The sequence below is a fragment of the Wasmannia auropunctata genome, unplaced genomic scaffold, assembly GCF_000956235.1.
Source record: "Wasmannia auropunctata unplaced genomic scaffold, wasmannia.A_1.0 LD335047.1, whole genome shotgun sequence".
Lineage (NCBI taxonomy): Eukaryota > Metazoa > Arthropoda > Insecta > Hymenoptera > Formicidae > Wasmannia > Wasmannia auropunctata.
Window position 1 is genome coordinate 130,801 of NW_012027843.1, and position 17,095 is coordinate 147,895.

Here is a 17,095-nt window from a genome sequence, read left to right on the forward strand (position 1 = left end):
GTCTCTTCCGCGTCTGTTTCAAACCATATCGAGAGATCATATCAATGTCACGACCGATATTAAGTCGCGCGCAGATAGATTCCACTGTGTCAGATATTCAATAATCAACTGATTAGAATATTTTTTATTTTGGGCATGAATTATTTATCGAGCGGAATTATTGAGCAAGTCAGAATAATTCGAATGTTAATTGTAATTATCGAGCAATCGCAGCTTTTAGCCCCGAGGATCTGCCAAGCCGTTTCTTATTAGCATCGCAAATACGTCTGTATGGTCAGGATGCTTGCGTCCAGGGGAAGAACCCAGAAAAAAACCAGGCCGCGCCGCAGGAAACATCGATATCCGGAGGCGAGAGGTCGCGGGCGCGGGTGGACGCGGTGAGAACGCGTGGCGGCGATCCGCCGCCGCCCGGTCGCGGTGCCGGGGTAATATGCGGCGGTACCGGCGGTACATGGCGCAAAAGTAAATTCGCGGCCGACGGAGCAGTTCGCGGCGAGCAGGTGAGCGAGCGAACGACCCGATCGGCTAGGCTGCCCGACGAGAGTCGGTGACTCCCGTGCGACGCGCGGACGCGGATCGTACTCCTGATCCCGCGCGGGCCTGTTTCGGCGTAGAGTGGATCCGCAGTCGCGCGCGAGAGAGCGTTTCGGCGGCAGCTAGCCAGGCCGACAAGAGTGTTAGCGGAAGGGAACACCGGCGAGAGAAGAGAAGAGACGAGGAAGAGAAGAGCGTCGTAAACACACGCGCGCGTCGTCGTCGCGCGTTCGGCGATGCGCTGCGCCGTGCCGGACCTCGCGCTCCCGCCGAGTCTACGACGATGAACGCAAAACGTCGAGGAGCCGAGCCCGGTCACCGCGCGTGATACCAGCACTTCTCGGACGCAATTCTCTGCAGGGGGTGAGTACTCGTCGTGATCGGGATAAGTACAGAGGGATGATGTACGAGATACGTACACGGAAAGAATATGATTTTGCTGGAAGGTCTAAAAACTTTGCTGCATAGATCTGAAAATAATTTTACTGAATTTATCAAAATAATTTTATTGGAAACTACAAAATGATGAGCATTACTGTAAAATGTTTTGATATTTTAAATAATAATTTGATAATCGATTTGAATTTCTTACAAAATTATTTAGTGATAACTCAACAAAATTTATTTTGCGAAATTTTTAAATCTTCCGGCAAAATCGTTCTTTCCGTGCAATTAAAATAAATTAAAAATCGCTGGCGTACAATATCAGAGAGGTGAGCGTCAATCTTGGCGTTTTAACAGGGCGGCAATGAATTTGAAATAACGTGAAACATAATGCGCACAATAAGGATAATTTTGTTTAACTTTGTTTAATGGGAGCGCGGTCGGAGGTATTTGAGCGGTTCATTTAACAGCCTTTACGTACATCAGGAGCGTTTTGGCGCAGTTCGTTGAATATTAATTGACAACGGAAACGCACGGATATACCTACCGGAAAGTCCGGTGGACCACTTTGCGGCGTCTGTTCCCTCGTGAAAAGAGAGAAAGAGAAAAATATCGTTCGCATATGTTTTACGCATCATTATGCTTATGCAAACTTGCGCGGCAGATGACCGATCGCTGAAATCGCGCCAGAGAAAGCATCAGCCGCCTTTTATGTAGGATTATAGGCCTTCTAATAGACTTTCGCACGCGCTCGCTCACGTGCGGCAACCGCGGACAAGTGAAATGAGCGAGCCGCGTGATTGCACCGCGCGGCATTTCACGCACGAAGGGACCGCAAGTCTTATAGTAAAATGGGTAAATCGTGCACGCGCGTTTGATATCCGTTCGACACGCGTCTTTTCTTTCTTTTCAAGAAAGAGTCGAAGTATCCATCCGGTGCTTTTGACGCGAGCGTCAAAATATACCGTTCTTAAATTATCTGGGGATAAAGGGTAGAAAACGAATTTTATTGATTTTACATTAAAAATTTTTTTTTATATCTTTCTGTATTCTTCTGTGAAAGAAGTTTTGAAATCCTTGCAGCTACTTCACATTAATTCACGAATTGCTTAAAATACGTGGAAATGAGGTCTATTGTATTTAATCGCTGCTGCATTTTGATCCTTCACACGCATTGCATTTTCCTCGAGAGATTAAATCAAAATCGTAGAATTCCCCTTTGGAAGTTTCGTAAACGTCGTTATTAGTCGGTCTCCCGTTTGCGAGCGGGGAAACCTTGACCAAAGCGATATTTTTTTCAGTTACGGTGTCTGACGATATCAAAAGTATAAAAAACCGCTGATAGACCTCCGATACACTTCCTCGTGCTGCAATGCTCAGCAAATTTGCACTAATCCCTGATTATAATCATATTTCTCAATCCATCATTCTCCAAAATAATTCCAAATAACGTAAATTACATAGACACTTACGAAACAAGACTTGAGACCATAGAGAATGTGTGTAAAAAAATTTGGAACGTCCCAAAGGTTTCTCTCAAAGACGTTCCAAATTTTTTGAAGTTTCTAAAGTACGTTTAGAAAATGTAAATTTTTTAGATAGTTCTGTGAATTCCTGAAAAGAACATCTAAAAGTCGTCTTGAATTTTTTCCGATGCACTATATACATAGAGTGTTTAACTTTTCCTTCTTTTTAACGGTGGAATATGAGATGAATGTAGAATCAATTTTTTCTTAGCAAAAATGTGAAGATCAACGTTATTTACAGAAATTTTTCAATTTCTACCGTTTATATATCTTTGTAGACTCTACAAATTAAAATAATAATTCTATTTGACTCCCTGAGTTTAGTTACGGAAAAATCGTCTTTCTCGTTCGCTTATACTTAAGAATTATTAATATCTCAACAGTTCCGCTAAAAAAGTGCATACATACACATATCTTTATGTTATATATTAATTATATTCTTTATCTTCTAAGTTGTCTATATGAATGTTATTTTATTCATAGGAAATAATTGGTTATCAGTTCTGGAAAAATCAATTTGCGATCTCTGCGGTCGGAAATCAACATGTGTTATGCGCGAATAATCTCTTCTCATGAAGCTTCCAATAAATAATATCTCAAATTGCAGTTAATCGTATCGGGGAATCGCATTAGCGCGAATGAGGAAGTGTCGCTTGTTTTATAGTTAGTTAGACATTAACGATGGTAATTTAGCGTTTTGGATAGCGTCAGTAAATAGCTCGGCTATTCTTCTCGGGCTTAAACTCGAAATTACGCTCGTCTGCCTGCCACAAAGGCGCTCAAGGATTCTCGGGTGAACCACTCATTTCCTCGACTAATGCGAGGCAGTGATTCATCGACGATCCATTTAAAAACACGGACGGCTATTCGCCGCGACATTCTTTCGTCACGTGCAGAACGCTCGAGCAATGAATCGGAATTAATTCCTCGCGAGAAGTAAGAGCGGCCCAGTGTAATAAAAACTTCCATTCTTTTCTGTGATGCATCTTTCGCGTTAAAAAATTTGTTAGAAGCTTTCTCAACCCGACGAAGTTGTACCCGAGGTATAAGAAAAGAAAAAAAATAGAAAGCGATTCAATTTTTAGACAAATTATTCATTGTGATTGCAATTTAGATTATACACAATTGCAATTTAGAAATTACGATGAAAATATTATTACATCATGTAACTTACATCATGTATCTCTTTTTTAGATTTCAAACACATATTTTATATTTCATATGCACGTAACACTGCGGTTTGAAAATCGTAAGAGGATAAAAGATTATCCGAGAGAAGCATATAAAGATTAAATAAATTAAGACCGTAATTTTTCACTTATATAATGTAATTCTATAGCTATTTAAAAACTATATAATGCTAATATTTAATATTAAATGATTGATGCAGGTATATTACATATATTATCAACAAAATAATAGTGCAAAATTTGTTTAGACGCGTGATTAATTATAATTTATTACTACACGAGACTTACAATAAGTATCACGTTTTGATTGTTTAATTTGTACGCTTCAATCAAATTTAAGAAAAGTAAATTTTTAAATAGTACACATATCGATCTTCTGCGCTATTAATTTTCATAACTCAGCTCTAATACTGATTACTATAATGTTCAACTAATCTTGTTCAGTTTGTTACGTGTAAGTGCTGTTTAAGACTTTATAAATCATTATAAAGTAAAATGAGATACAAGTAATCGAAGAAAACAGATCATTATTATATACAATAAGTGTTTGACTTTGGAATCTAAGTCTACCGGCCGGTACCATTCTAGACGGAAAACGCTCAACAGCGAGTAAAAAGATATCCTTTACACTGTTATGTTTTGATCAAATACTTTCATAACTGATTTTATGTTTTGATCAAATACTTTCATAACTGATTTACAAATCGCAGGATATTAAAATCTGGATGATTAAGCGTTAAGAGAATATGTTAGACAACGAACAGATATGTATATTACTATTAATTTTTCATTTACGTACATGTATCATGTACGTTCATACGCGACAAATTTGATCGTAACGAGGTTATTGGTCAATGATGATCATTATTTCATCGTCATTAGCATTAGGCTTTCATGTTGGCATTAATAACCGTGTCCATAATTCTATTAATAATACAATAAAGTATAGCCAACTAAGCCAAGTTAACAGTACCTAAAATTAATTTGACAGATTAATTTAAAATACTTTGATCCTATTATTGCCTATTATGCCTTTCTATTAATAATATGATAATAAGATTTATTATTATAATATCCGGAAACTGTTGAATTATTTGAACAACATTTGTATCTTTTTTTATATAAAAGATATTTGGGAGATATTACATTTTATAATTTTAAGATCTGTAATAAACTCTTTGTAATAAACTATCAGATTAGTCGGCGAAAAGTTTTATAAAAACTTGATAATTACAATAAAATTTGTAATGTTTGAGAGTATGAAATCAATCAGCCAAATGAGCAATATCGAATGTTAACATAATTTCATTTTTACAATTCCAAGAAAACCATAAAATGTCTGACTGTACCGTTTGAGAATGTAATAATATTTTTCTATCAAATTTATTTATTTAATATTATATTAGATTATATAAGCGAAAAAAAGAAAAGCAAAAAACAAAGAAAATTCAAGGAAAAATTCGAATTGAGTCGGAAGCTGAAATCAACAGTAGAAGCAATTAAATGTAAATGTAATCGAATTTGAATGTAACCCAACCGCAGACATGTCATCGTTATTTATAATGACCGTGCAAAGTGTACACATAAATAAAATTTACATATGTTGATACACATTCTATTATTAATTCACGTTCGCTGAGAAAAAAATTGTTACGTATAACACATGAGAATTGCCATTGTGATAATTCCGATGTCAATTAAAATCTTGTCGAGAAGTCCATTCCATCGGAAATGCAAAGTTTGTCCCTTTTTTGAATTATTTCATTTATCACCGTATCTTTACATTGTTTCACGTGTCACCGTTGTTGAAATCTCCGCAAACAAATTAGCTGCAATTGTACTTATCTTTTTTTAACAAACGACATATCTCTACCGATCTCGCTTGATATTTACATAATATCGCATTATCTAATACGATAGATAGGCAATAATGAGACCGGCGTTTATCCGGCTCGACGAAGGCATGGCTAATCGGAGTATTTTTTAGTACGAAATTGGTTACGTAAAACGTCTCGCCACAAGTCTCCGAGATTCCACTCCGCATGCGAGTGTTTCCGCATGCGGACGGACAGGTGATATTCCACACGATATTGCATCTCCCGGATTATTCCGAGAAACATTACGTTATTGCTATCCGTACGCGAAACTGCACCGGATGATATTATATTATACACGCGTAATTCGAATAATTTTTCAACGCGCGCGCGCGCGCGTGCTTTTGACAATGGATTGTATCATCAAACACTACATAGTTTCCGGTTGTCGCCGCGCTTCTGCCTCTCATAATGAGCCCGACGCTCGAACGAGCAGCGAGACGCGAAATAGCTTCGATTTATTCCGCGACAACTTTTGTTGAGTAAATCGACTGTATAATTATCTGTGCATTTACAAGTCGACATTATTGACTGTAATAATTATCTACGATAAAATGTTAGAATTCTATCAGATGTTACTTTATCAGGGTATTCTGTCAGGTGGAGGCAAGATTACGCCTGCAAGCGGAATTTTGTCGTAAAATTGTATTCGGCGACGATGAGGATTTATCACGATTACCGTTTATCTCGATAGTCCGCGACATTCATTGAGGCTTTTCCTTAATATAAACGATAAATCGCGTGTCACGCATAGCCGCGTGTACACGTGTTTTTACAGTTTGTTTGGAATGACCTGAGCGTGACGATAAGCTTTTAATCGTCGTAATTACGTCGTCGATACGAAACACCGAAAACACGAATACACGTTGCTTAATTACAGACTATTTGCAACGTTTTCAAAGTACACGCCGATTATCTAGTGGTCGATAACTGCTGGGAAACGGTCATTGGATGAAAGCGGTATGCTTTTAAAGCGTTGTTAATTTTTCGTAACGTTTCATTCCTTCACATTTCCTTTGTTTTCGTTGCAAGCTCTGGCGCACGTACTTTATTGAATTATATATCTACGCATTAATCTAAAGTTATATAAAGTTATTTAATAGATTTCTGTAAGTATGCTCCGCAATGATTATCTTATTTGCAACAATGTTCTTTTTAACGACAATTGTTTCTCAACTCGCGGCGCACGTATTCGCCGTTAGAGCAAATTACCCCATTACTTTGCGAGTTTTCGCAAAGCTGTTTGCGAAATTTCGTCAATTCGCCGCATTCGCCATTTGTCATCGTCACTTTTTTGCCGGTTATTTGAGAAATCTACGTTTTAAACAATTGCAAAAACAACATGAATGATCCATTCACCTGATTGAGAGGGAAAAACGCGTTGTGTATAAAATTTTCAGATCGCTATTCTTCGCTCTTTGCAATTACTAAGAGTCTCAATAATAAATAATCCGCTGCATTTCCCAATTCACGATTTTCTAATCACTCCGTTACATTGACTGAAGCAATCTCTCGCAAGCTCTCTTTATTTATCATTAAAATTGTATATTATATCCTAAATTAAGAAATATTTATTAATATAATAAAACAAAACAACATGACTATACGTATAAATATTTGTTTAAAAAATTAGTTTTAATTAATTACCTTCATTTAATAATTAAATTTAATAAAATTTAAATAATTTAAAAAAATTTGAAATAATTTAATTACGTGATATTATAGTGAATGTATAGAATTAAAAGGAATCGTGAATGCATCGTGCGAAATACTTGGCTTCACTTCTTCGCCTAAAAGCTTCGCAGTAGCAAGGAAATCCTGCCGTTTATTGTTAGATAAATCATTCTAGCAGGAAACGGTTTAAGTGAGAGGGCACCTGATGTACGTAAGATTAAAGATACATGAATAGATAATCGCAAGGATTATCAGCGAGCGCGAGAGATCTAAGCATAAAGGCGACAGGTGAAAAATTAACGGGATCGTTACGCAGAATATAAATCAATCCGTTCATTTTTTCCTACTTCAGGGTCGCTGTGCGAACGAGCACCCGACAGGATGGAGTCCACCTGAGGAGAAGGCTCTTACATATCGGTCCGCGCGTTTATATATTCGTTCACGCGTTCCGTCCGAATTGTCCGCACTTCGTCTGCTCCTCTCGTCGATCCCCGAGAGACCGCGCCATGTCCAAGTACAACGTCAACGAGGAGCACGACATGGAGAACCGCAGGGAGGTCACGCTGACCGGTTTCAGCAGCAACGCGCTCGACGACGTTCTTCGCAGCAACAACAATGAGCCGAATGCGCTGAACAGCAATCCCAGCAGCGCTCACGCCATCACCAAAGACGCGAAGATTGTCAATCTCGAGGGTGAGTCGCTGTCGCTTCGTATATATTATTGCTTCCTTAATTAGGGATTCTTTAATTAGGGTAGTTGCGCGTAGAAAAAAAAATTGACTTTAAAATATCTTTTTGATTCTGAAAAAAATATTGCACCTTAGAGGAACATTAAAAATAAAATTCCACGTTGAGATGTTGAATTGAAAAAAAAAAGATGACCCATCTCTCTGTATTTTCAGAAAAGACACTAAACGGAAACGGTTTTTTCGCGGCAGCAAATCGCGCGTATGCGAACCCATCGATGACTCGCACGAAAAATATCGTCGGTGTCGTGCGGTGCAAAAGTGGGTGAGAAAATAATTGGCCTGTGATTCAACACACCACGCGATATTAACCGCGTCGCGCGCGCGCCGCGGAGATGCAGGACGGCGCGGCAACATCGAACAAAAATTCGCAAAAATATGTCCCTGCACCGTACACCGACCTTCACTTTCACGGTTGAACAGTCGTTCTTTTTTTCTTTATAGCGTTTTATAGTACTCGCAATCTCGGCGAAAAATTGTTTCAAGGCACGTTGCCTTAATTCGTTCGCATCGCGCTTGTGCATTTATGCACGCATTTAATGTCCGGCGATTCTCCCGTTCATCATTTCTTTTTCTCACAAAATAAACACAACGTCTCATTTCTATTTTTATGGAAATGACAGAAATATATGGCGTGAACTACTATTACAAATTCTTCTTGCTGCACAGAAGCCGAATGCAGTTGCGACAATAGTTGCAGTTTGTGAAACACTCAAACCTAGTTAATTTATAATAACGAAACTACTGGATACATAAAGAAATTTAGCATTGTTTAAGGATCTATTCAAGTACACCGTTTGCACGTCACTTTATTTGCTGTCGCTTGTAGTTTCGGTGTCGGCAATGATTAATGCGCAAAAAGACAAATAACGATATTCCGAAACACAATAACTGTTTTGCAAGGAGTAACGTTTCGCATTGCAGAAACGGTATAGGTCTCTGCAAATGCAACAATCGACGCTGTTACATCAACTTCTTTTTTTTTTGTCTTAATCAAAGCTTATTTCGATCGACGCACAAAAAGCCTTTTTGCGTCTACGACATCTCGGCTGCAAGCGTATCGCAGCTCTAAATAAGCCATTATCTCTCTGTTCTCCTCTCTCTCTCGTATAGATCGCTATCAATGTCCGTCGATTCACCTAGCAAATACCTCGCCCATGCGATCGTTCAAAATGATATTCAAGTTGCAGAAAAATAATACACTGATATTATTTGCAGACAGTTGAAAGTGCGAATGCAAAACGACGCTCGTGCATTTTCTAACAGTCTCACAGTAACGAAGTAGATAATAATAATAATAATAATAAAAATAATAGACTTTAGTAGTATTTAATAATAAATTTTAAATTAAATTTAAATACGCGAAAATAAAATACGGCTACAAAATTTGATTTGATTGCTACGCTTCAGTTAATGATAATAAGCAGAGTCCATGTGTAGCTAATGAGATGCGGCCTCATCGAATATACAACGAGCTGCAATTGAGTTGCACGATCCGTCGTTCGATCAATTTTAATTTTGATTAAAAGGCTAAGCGTTAATTAATTATTGTAATGACATAATGCACTGCTGCGGGGACGCTCTTTGTAGATTTACCCTGTCCCGCTCAATTAGATTTACAATTTGCGCGATACTTTTTGTTAATTGAAAATTAAATGTGCCGCTTATGTCGCGAAGTAGAATCGCACGACGGATGATTGATCATAAGATGTTACTCTTTCTCGTGTTGGAAATGGAAATGTGAGATTCGCGGAAATTTGCGTCTCGTTCAGATAATAATATAGAAGCAGGCGTCATAAACTCTTAATATCCTTGAAGTTCATGCGTCATAATCCTCGAAGATGCGACGCAATTTAAATATACAGTTCGTTTCGTATCCTGATTATAAAATCGTATCAATTATGTCTACTTTATTCAGTTACAGTTCGTGCTGCTGTGTCTAATTACGGATTCTACTTATAGCTCTATTGAGAAAAATATTTGAAATGTAAAAGATATTGCATTTATAAGATCTACATAAACTTAAATGACTTAAACGGAAGTTAATTAAATAATTTTCTTAAACATTTTTAAATGATAATTTTATTCTTTTTAATGGATATATCTGTTTTTTTACAGTTTTGTAAGGTACTTTATAGAATGAAAACATTTTAAAAGAAAAATAATTTAAAATTTTCGTTTATATATAAATTTACTGTAATATACTTTTTAATATAAATTATATATGAATTATTATAGATTCTTAAACAAAATAACTTTTAGTCGAAAAAAATTTTTAATTCCATTATTTTGAAAAATAACTTAGTATATACACTTAATCAAAGGGCACCTTGTATCATGCGCAAAAAATAATTTGTCTTGTCATGTTTATACATTTGAGTATTTTTCCTTTTCTTCTGCTAAAATTAAGAACACGAATAATTTTACAAAGCGACACTGATGAGCGCAAAAAAATAAATTATCGCTAATGCGTATGTAATGATAGTATATAACATGATGCAAAGTATTATTACGTTTTGTAATGGAATTGCTTCTTTTCGTGTGAAATATGACGCTTCTTAATTTGTCACCTCGTGAGTGACTTTGAAATGTTGACTCTTCGTGCGCGAATATCTCATCCGTATCGCATTTTTCAAACGTCACGAGATCTCAATAAGTTTTGTCAGCTCATAAATATTTGAGCTATAAAGATGATATTTGTGTAACTATTATTTATTACATATTATAATTTTGAGTGAAACGTATAAACTGTGTTCAATTTTTAATACAACAAACTTCTCCAAATACTCGTATAAATGGCCAAACTTGTTTGATTTTATGTGAATATTTATTTATTATTATCAGAATTGGATAAGTTATTTTTTTTAAATTAAATTAAGCTGAAGTTAATGACATATAAAGTTAATTTAGTTACATGAACGAAAAACTTACTCATTTAAAGTTATGTTAAGATTAAATTAATTGAAGTTATAAAACAAAAATTAATTTTGAAAAGCATTATTAAGATTAAATTAGAATGTCGTAATTGTTTTTAAAATTACTTTACTCTAAATAAAACAATTATAACATCATTAAATTAATTTAATATTTTATTTGTAAATTAAGTTTATGTAAAATAATAAAGAAATATTTTTTAGCATGTATTTTTTTTTATTTTACAATTTACATAGTAGTATTTTTTAAATCATCTGATGCATTATAAAAAAGTCTCGTGGCGCAGACAGATCAATTCGCAACATCGATTGCGTCTCGCGTCTACGTATCTCGCGACAATGTTAATTAAAAGTATCGATGTTATGATTAGCTACTTTGATGATTCTAACTACTTTTAAAAAAATGTTTAATTCAGAAAAAAGTTAATAAATTCAAGTTTAAAAATTCAAGTTTAAATAACTAAAGTTAAAAGTTACCTCATTTAAAATTAAGTTAAGTTAAAAGTCATTAAATTTTTAACTTTTTAATATAAAAGTCGAGATTGTGAAAAGTTCAATGAGAAAAAACGTCAAATACGGTTGTGAAGCGGATGCTAAATAATAATAATTTTTGCGTGAATCTTACAATTTCATTTTTTATTTAACTTTTAACTTGTTAACTAGTTGATATCCAACTCTGATTATTACATTAACAAACTTGACTTTTCCATTTGCAGTTCCACAAGATTCTGGCACGAGTGGTCTATGTACATCCGGAAGAAGATGGTTCTATCGACGGGTTAGAAGGTCTTGCAGGAAGAAGCTGCTATTCAAGAGAATACCGATCTTAACGTGGCTGCCGAATTACCGGAAGGAATACGTGGTGAGCGATCTAGTAGCTGGTATCACCGTAGGCCTCACCGTCATACCGCAAGCCATAGCATACGCTAACGTCGCGGGATTACCGTTACAGGTAAGTACCTATCAAAAGAATTTTAAATCAAAGAAATATTTAAAAAATATTTTACAATGTGGTTGTTATTCCTACAAAAGTGATAATGTCAGAAAATTAAATTAGACCTAAGACTTACAATTAGTTAAAATATCATTAAAAAATTTAATTTTTTAATTATTTTGTTTCAATATTAAAAATAAACGTTCAATAAAGTACAATGTAATCGTTTATTGTACTTAAATTTTACGTATGTGTATGTGTGTAGAAATCTTTGCCTTCGAAAGAAATTTCAAACCATAAGATATTATATATCATTCCTACATATACTATACATCTATAGTAAAACTGAAATTGTTAATTAAAAATAAAAAGAAACGTTTAATAGAAAAAAACTGACTGGCGTCATTCAAAAATAATATCTTGATAAAAAAATATATTATTAACTATAATAAAATATTATTAATCGAAATTAATTACTGGTGTAAAACTGAAGTGTGAGAAATGTGTTTCTTAACAAAAACTGCTGCATCAAAATATTCATCAATTTAGATGCATCATTAACCTTGAGTGCCATGCAATGCTCATGAATAAGCATATTTAAAATCGGCGGCGCTTAGCAAAGAAAATTAGTTATTATGTCGATCTCTTTTTTTTTATCTACTTTTTCAGAAGGACAACGCCATTTTCAGATTTCTGAAACTAGACAAACATTAACCAAATCTGTTGTTTATTTATATATACAAGAAACTGGTCCATATATTGAACTGGTCATATACTGGATGGATTATTTAATATTTTTTCTCAAATATATTTCTTTCTTTTTTTATTTTAGAAAAATATTTCAAAACAAGTTTTACAGTTTTATGAAAAAATATGATTTGTGCAAAATTTTTAAAGCGATTTTTGTGGAATATTATTAATATTACTAATATAAAACGATATTTTGTTTGAATAGTATGGACTCTATTCATCTTTCATGGCCTGTTTCGTGTACACAATTTTCGGCTCTTGGAAAGACGTGCCTGTCGGGCCAACCGCAATCGCCGCGATTTTAACGAGAGAAACTTTACAAAAGGCCCATCTAGGACCCGATTTCGCAGTGTTGCTGTGTTTCATTTCAGGCTGCGTCTCCTTATTAATGGGCATTTTACAATTAGGTAATATATTATAAAGATCATAACAAATGTGTGAAATTAATCTAATTTATAAATTATCGTATTTATAATTATTTCCAAATTAGCAGTTTTCATACATTCTTATTTAATTTTTCTAAAGGGCGTTTTTCATTTAAGATTTTATTTTATATACATATTATATATATTTTAATTTTATATATATTGTCATTTATAATAAATTTTTAATGTATGTTTCGTTAAATTATTTTCTATTCTTTCGACAATATTAGGATTCTTACTGGATTTTATATCGGGACCAGTATCGGTTGGTTTCACGTCGGCGGCGTCGATTATCATCGCCACCAGTCAAGTAAAAGATATTCTTGGGCTCAAAGTTTCCGGTACCAAGTTCATGCAGGTCTGGCAAAGTATCTTCGAGCATATCGGCGAGACGAGACTTTGGGACGCCGCTTTGGGAATTGTCTGCATAATCGTTCTTCTACTTCTCCGAGTAAATGCAACACTACTGCATTTCAGTATAGTTTAGTTTACCTGTTGTTCCGGTACTTAAACAGCCAACTCCATGGTCGAACACATCTCCCTCGATTATTCATTACGGTCTACAGATTTGAAATCAACTTGAAATTAAGTGAAGTTTAAAGTTCGATTTCTAATTTTGATTTTAGAAACAGGTAGAGAATCTGTAAACTTTTATTAATTTTTAATAATTTATAATAATTTTCTATTTATAAATGTCGATGTATAAATATCGACAACTAAACTCAACAAAATTATATATATATATGTATATTTAAAAGTATTACACATTTTTAATTACAGTTTTTGTAAAACTTGCTTTGAAATGTATGTATATACTTTTAAGTATTTTCTTCAAAAAAGCTAATTGCGGGTTATCTTTTTGCCTTGAAACATTGTTATCTAAAATAACTGTCCATTTACACTCATAAAAGTATTTAATAATATTTCGAGATATCGCGCAAACAATCCGCAAACTGCGTAGTTTTTCAAAAAATGTATACAAATACAAATATGAAATAAATGAAATTATTTATTTCATTTTCACAAAATTACATTTCCTTACCAAATGTTTAGGATAAATTCCGTAATCAATCAACTATAAATTAAATTATTTTTATTGTTTTGTTATTAGATCGAAGTTACATGCATATGCCAAAATATAAGACGTGACAATATTTATTATTTCGAAAATTCTGGTGAAAAAAGTTGTTCCGGAATATTTTTATTTCTTAATAAAAGTATAATAAGAGAGATTGAAGAATGTAAGTAGAATTTTTTGTTTATATAGAAGGTAAAGGATTTGCCGGTGGCGCCGAAAAATACTAAAGTACCATCGCGGCTTCAACAAGTTATCACAAAGTCGTTCTGGCTGATCTCCACTGCCAGAAACATTATCATTGTGATCGTCTGCGCGGTGATGTGCTTTCTCCTCGAGAAGCACTTGGGAGAATCACCCGTCATTTTAACGGGCCACGTGAAGCAAGGACTACCGGAATTCCGTTTGCCACCTTTCGAAGCTCAGGTCGGGAATGAGACCTACACTTTCATCGACATGATTTCCGCTCTGGGCACTGGCTGTCTAGTCGTTCCCATGCTAAGCCTGCTAGAAACCATCTCAATCGCCAAAGTTTTCTGTAAGTGCTTACAGTTGATTGACAATAATATTCTTCCCAAATTAAATCATTTTATTAAACTATAATAAACTAAAAATCTACAAAAATAAATATATAAAACACAATTAAAACATTGGTCTCAAAAACATATCTGTTATTTGGACGAAATTAATCATATAGATGCTGTGTTAAATTCGATATTAAATTAATTTAGAATTTTTGGACTAATTACGAGCAATAAATATAAATCACGATATTCAATAAAATAAAATTAACAATATATGTATAAGATCAAGATTATTATCTCTATTTTATATTTAAGGATGAGCACATTAAAGTATATTCCTATATACTTTCTTGTTTCGAATAATTTTTTATTTAAGGCGGCAAATTATTGACGTCTAAAAAAATGTGTTTTCTGTCCCCAAAATAATTGAATCGATGTTGCATCCACAGGCGAGGGTAAGTCGATAGACGCGACTCAGGAAATGTTGGCGTTGGGTGCGTGCAACGTGATATCCTCGTTTGTATCATCAATGCCCGTAAGCGGCGGCCTCAGCCGAGGCGCGGTCAACCACTCGTCCGGGGTGAAGACGACGCTCGGTGGAGTTTACACTGGACTATTAGTGCTCATATCGTTGCAGTTTCTCACACCCTATCTGTACTATATACCCAAGGCCACCCTGGCGGCCGTCATCATTGCCGCGGTCGTCTTTATGGTGGAGCTTCATGTGGTGAAGCCAATGTGGCGAAGCAAAAGTACGCCCTCCCTTGTTTAACATCAAATAATATAACGGGAATGAAAGAGCCGATTTAAAATTTATAAACAGTTATGGCCAAATAAATACATATAATGAATACATATTATAAAACCCGTTATTTTAATTTTATATATAGGTTTTTCTTTTTTTTTTTACTGCACCATTATTTTCAGAAATTGATCTCATACCGGCCATAACTACGTTCCTGTGTTGTCTTTTCATACGACTCGAACTGGGCATCGTGATCGGCATCGGTATAAATCTTTTGTTCCTACTTTATGCCTCGGCCAGACCGACGTTACGAGTTCATAAAGCTACGGTAAGTTTATAACTCCGTATAGCAGCATAAACGAGAGTGAAAATGCTAATTGAAAAATAGCTGAGAAGAATTCTCAGAAGGTGTATCTTTTGCAACAGAGTTATAATTTAGGAAATATATATTAATATATATAAACCCCTATAAACCTCTTTTAAAGAGAATATCCGTGAAAGTCTTAAGAGCCGAATTAATACATATCGTCTTTTTTTTTCATTTATAGAGTATTAGTGGTTGTGAATATCTTGTCATAACTCCGGATCGGAGTCTGGTGTTTCCAAGCGTCGAGTACGTACGAGCCGTCATTAGCAAGCAGGGCTTACGAGAGGGTACCGCCGTGCCCGTGGTAATAGATTCTACGCATATCCAGGCAGCTGATTTCACCGCTGCAAGGGTGAATAAATTTCATAGGAATAAAAGAAAAATGAAATTTTCTCGCTGCATAAATTAAACGTATCATACCGACTTTCCTCCTTCTTCAGGGTATCAAGACTTTGATAGAGGATTTTACTAAACGGGGCCAACCATTAATCTTTCATAACTTGAAACCGAGCGTTATCGAGATCTTTAAAGGTGTGAAACCTTCAGGGCTCACGTGCAGCTCCAGCGAGCTCGAGCTCAACGATCATCTTAAAGGTAAATCGCGATTTCCATACAGCGACTCTTCTCTATGTGTTCAATACTTTCTAAATATCTCGTATTTTTTATTTTCAGAATACACGAACGCTTCGACCGAGACTCTTAATCGATATTAGTTATACAGATAGAGAGATACGAACAATATTTTTTTTTCCCCTCCTTAGCGAGCATCAGTATTAATGGTAAGAAAATACCGTGGTGTTTTCGTTAAAGGCCAGGTTATTACTGCGAGGCAAATATGCTACTTTCAAATTTAGCCAATTAAATACTTTGTATATATATGTACGTACATAAAATATTTATGAGCACAAGCTATTATGAAATTAGCATGTATCCTGTAAATGTACGCAATATACACAGTGTAATATTTTTGTACTTACAAAAGGCGAAAGCCTACATATATTCCGATACAAATGTACACTTCAAACTTATTAGTAAGTGATACTCTATCTATTCAAATTTATTCGAATTTAGATAGGCGTGCAAAATGATCTGCGTTGTTGGTAGTACAAGTCGTAGAAAAAAATGTATGCATTTCTGTATATATAAAAAATAGATCGAAAGTACAGGAAATTAAACTTTTTTCGTAATTATTCGTTTCAACGGGCACGCGGATGATTTTAACTTCGACATTAATCTTGGCCTTCACGAAGGTCTTGGCAGTCACGCTCCGCCCACGCATTCATTTTGCAGTAAATATATATTCAAATTAACGTATCTTCTAACAATCTAGTTTGCATACTCTATTCGTTAATAATTTTTTAATCAATGAGCGACGGTTATCGTTTTTAATTAATTTTGCGATTCAAAAATTTGT

General features: G+C 34.9%; 1 protein-coding gene across 3 annotated transcripts in view; it reads left to right on the top strand.

Moving 5' to 3' along the window:
- The window catches only part of LOC105457764 (sodium-independent sulfate anion transporter-like), a 40,830-nt gene extending 23,786 nt beyond the window's left edge, over positions 1-17,044 (top strand). The window contains exons 1-11 of one of the 3 annotated variants that reach the window (XM_011702611.1): positions 493-897; positions 7,535-7,875; positions 11,578-11,813; positions 12,751-12,952; positions 13,201-13,421; positions 14,238-14,583; positions 15,019-15,321; positions 15,497-15,642; positions 15,863-16,033; positions 16,122-16,275; positions 16,354-17,044. In XM_011702611.1, coding sequence (XP_011700913.1) covers positions 7,689-7,875; positions 11,578-11,813; positions 12,751-12,952; positions 13,201-13,421; positions 14,238-14,583; positions 15,019-15,321; positions 15,497-15,642; positions 15,863-16,033; positions 16,122-16,275; positions 16,354-16,394 — 2,007 coding nt within the window. In that variant the 5' untranslated portion in view covers positions 493-897; positions 7,535-7,688 and the 3' untranslated portion in view covers positions 16,395-17,044. Of the gene's footprint in view, positions 1-492; positions 898-3,469; positions 3,488-7,534; positions 7,876-11,577; positions 11,814-12,750; positions 12,953-13,200; positions 13,422-14,237; positions 14,584-15,018; positions 15,322-15,496; positions 15,643-15,862; positions 16,034-16,121; positions 16,276-16,353 lie in introns of those variants that run through there. The other 2 variants (XM_011702612.1, XM_011702610.1) reach the window with 2 other exon arrangements.
- The last annotated feature ends 51 nt before the right edge of the window (positions 17,045-17,095 follow it).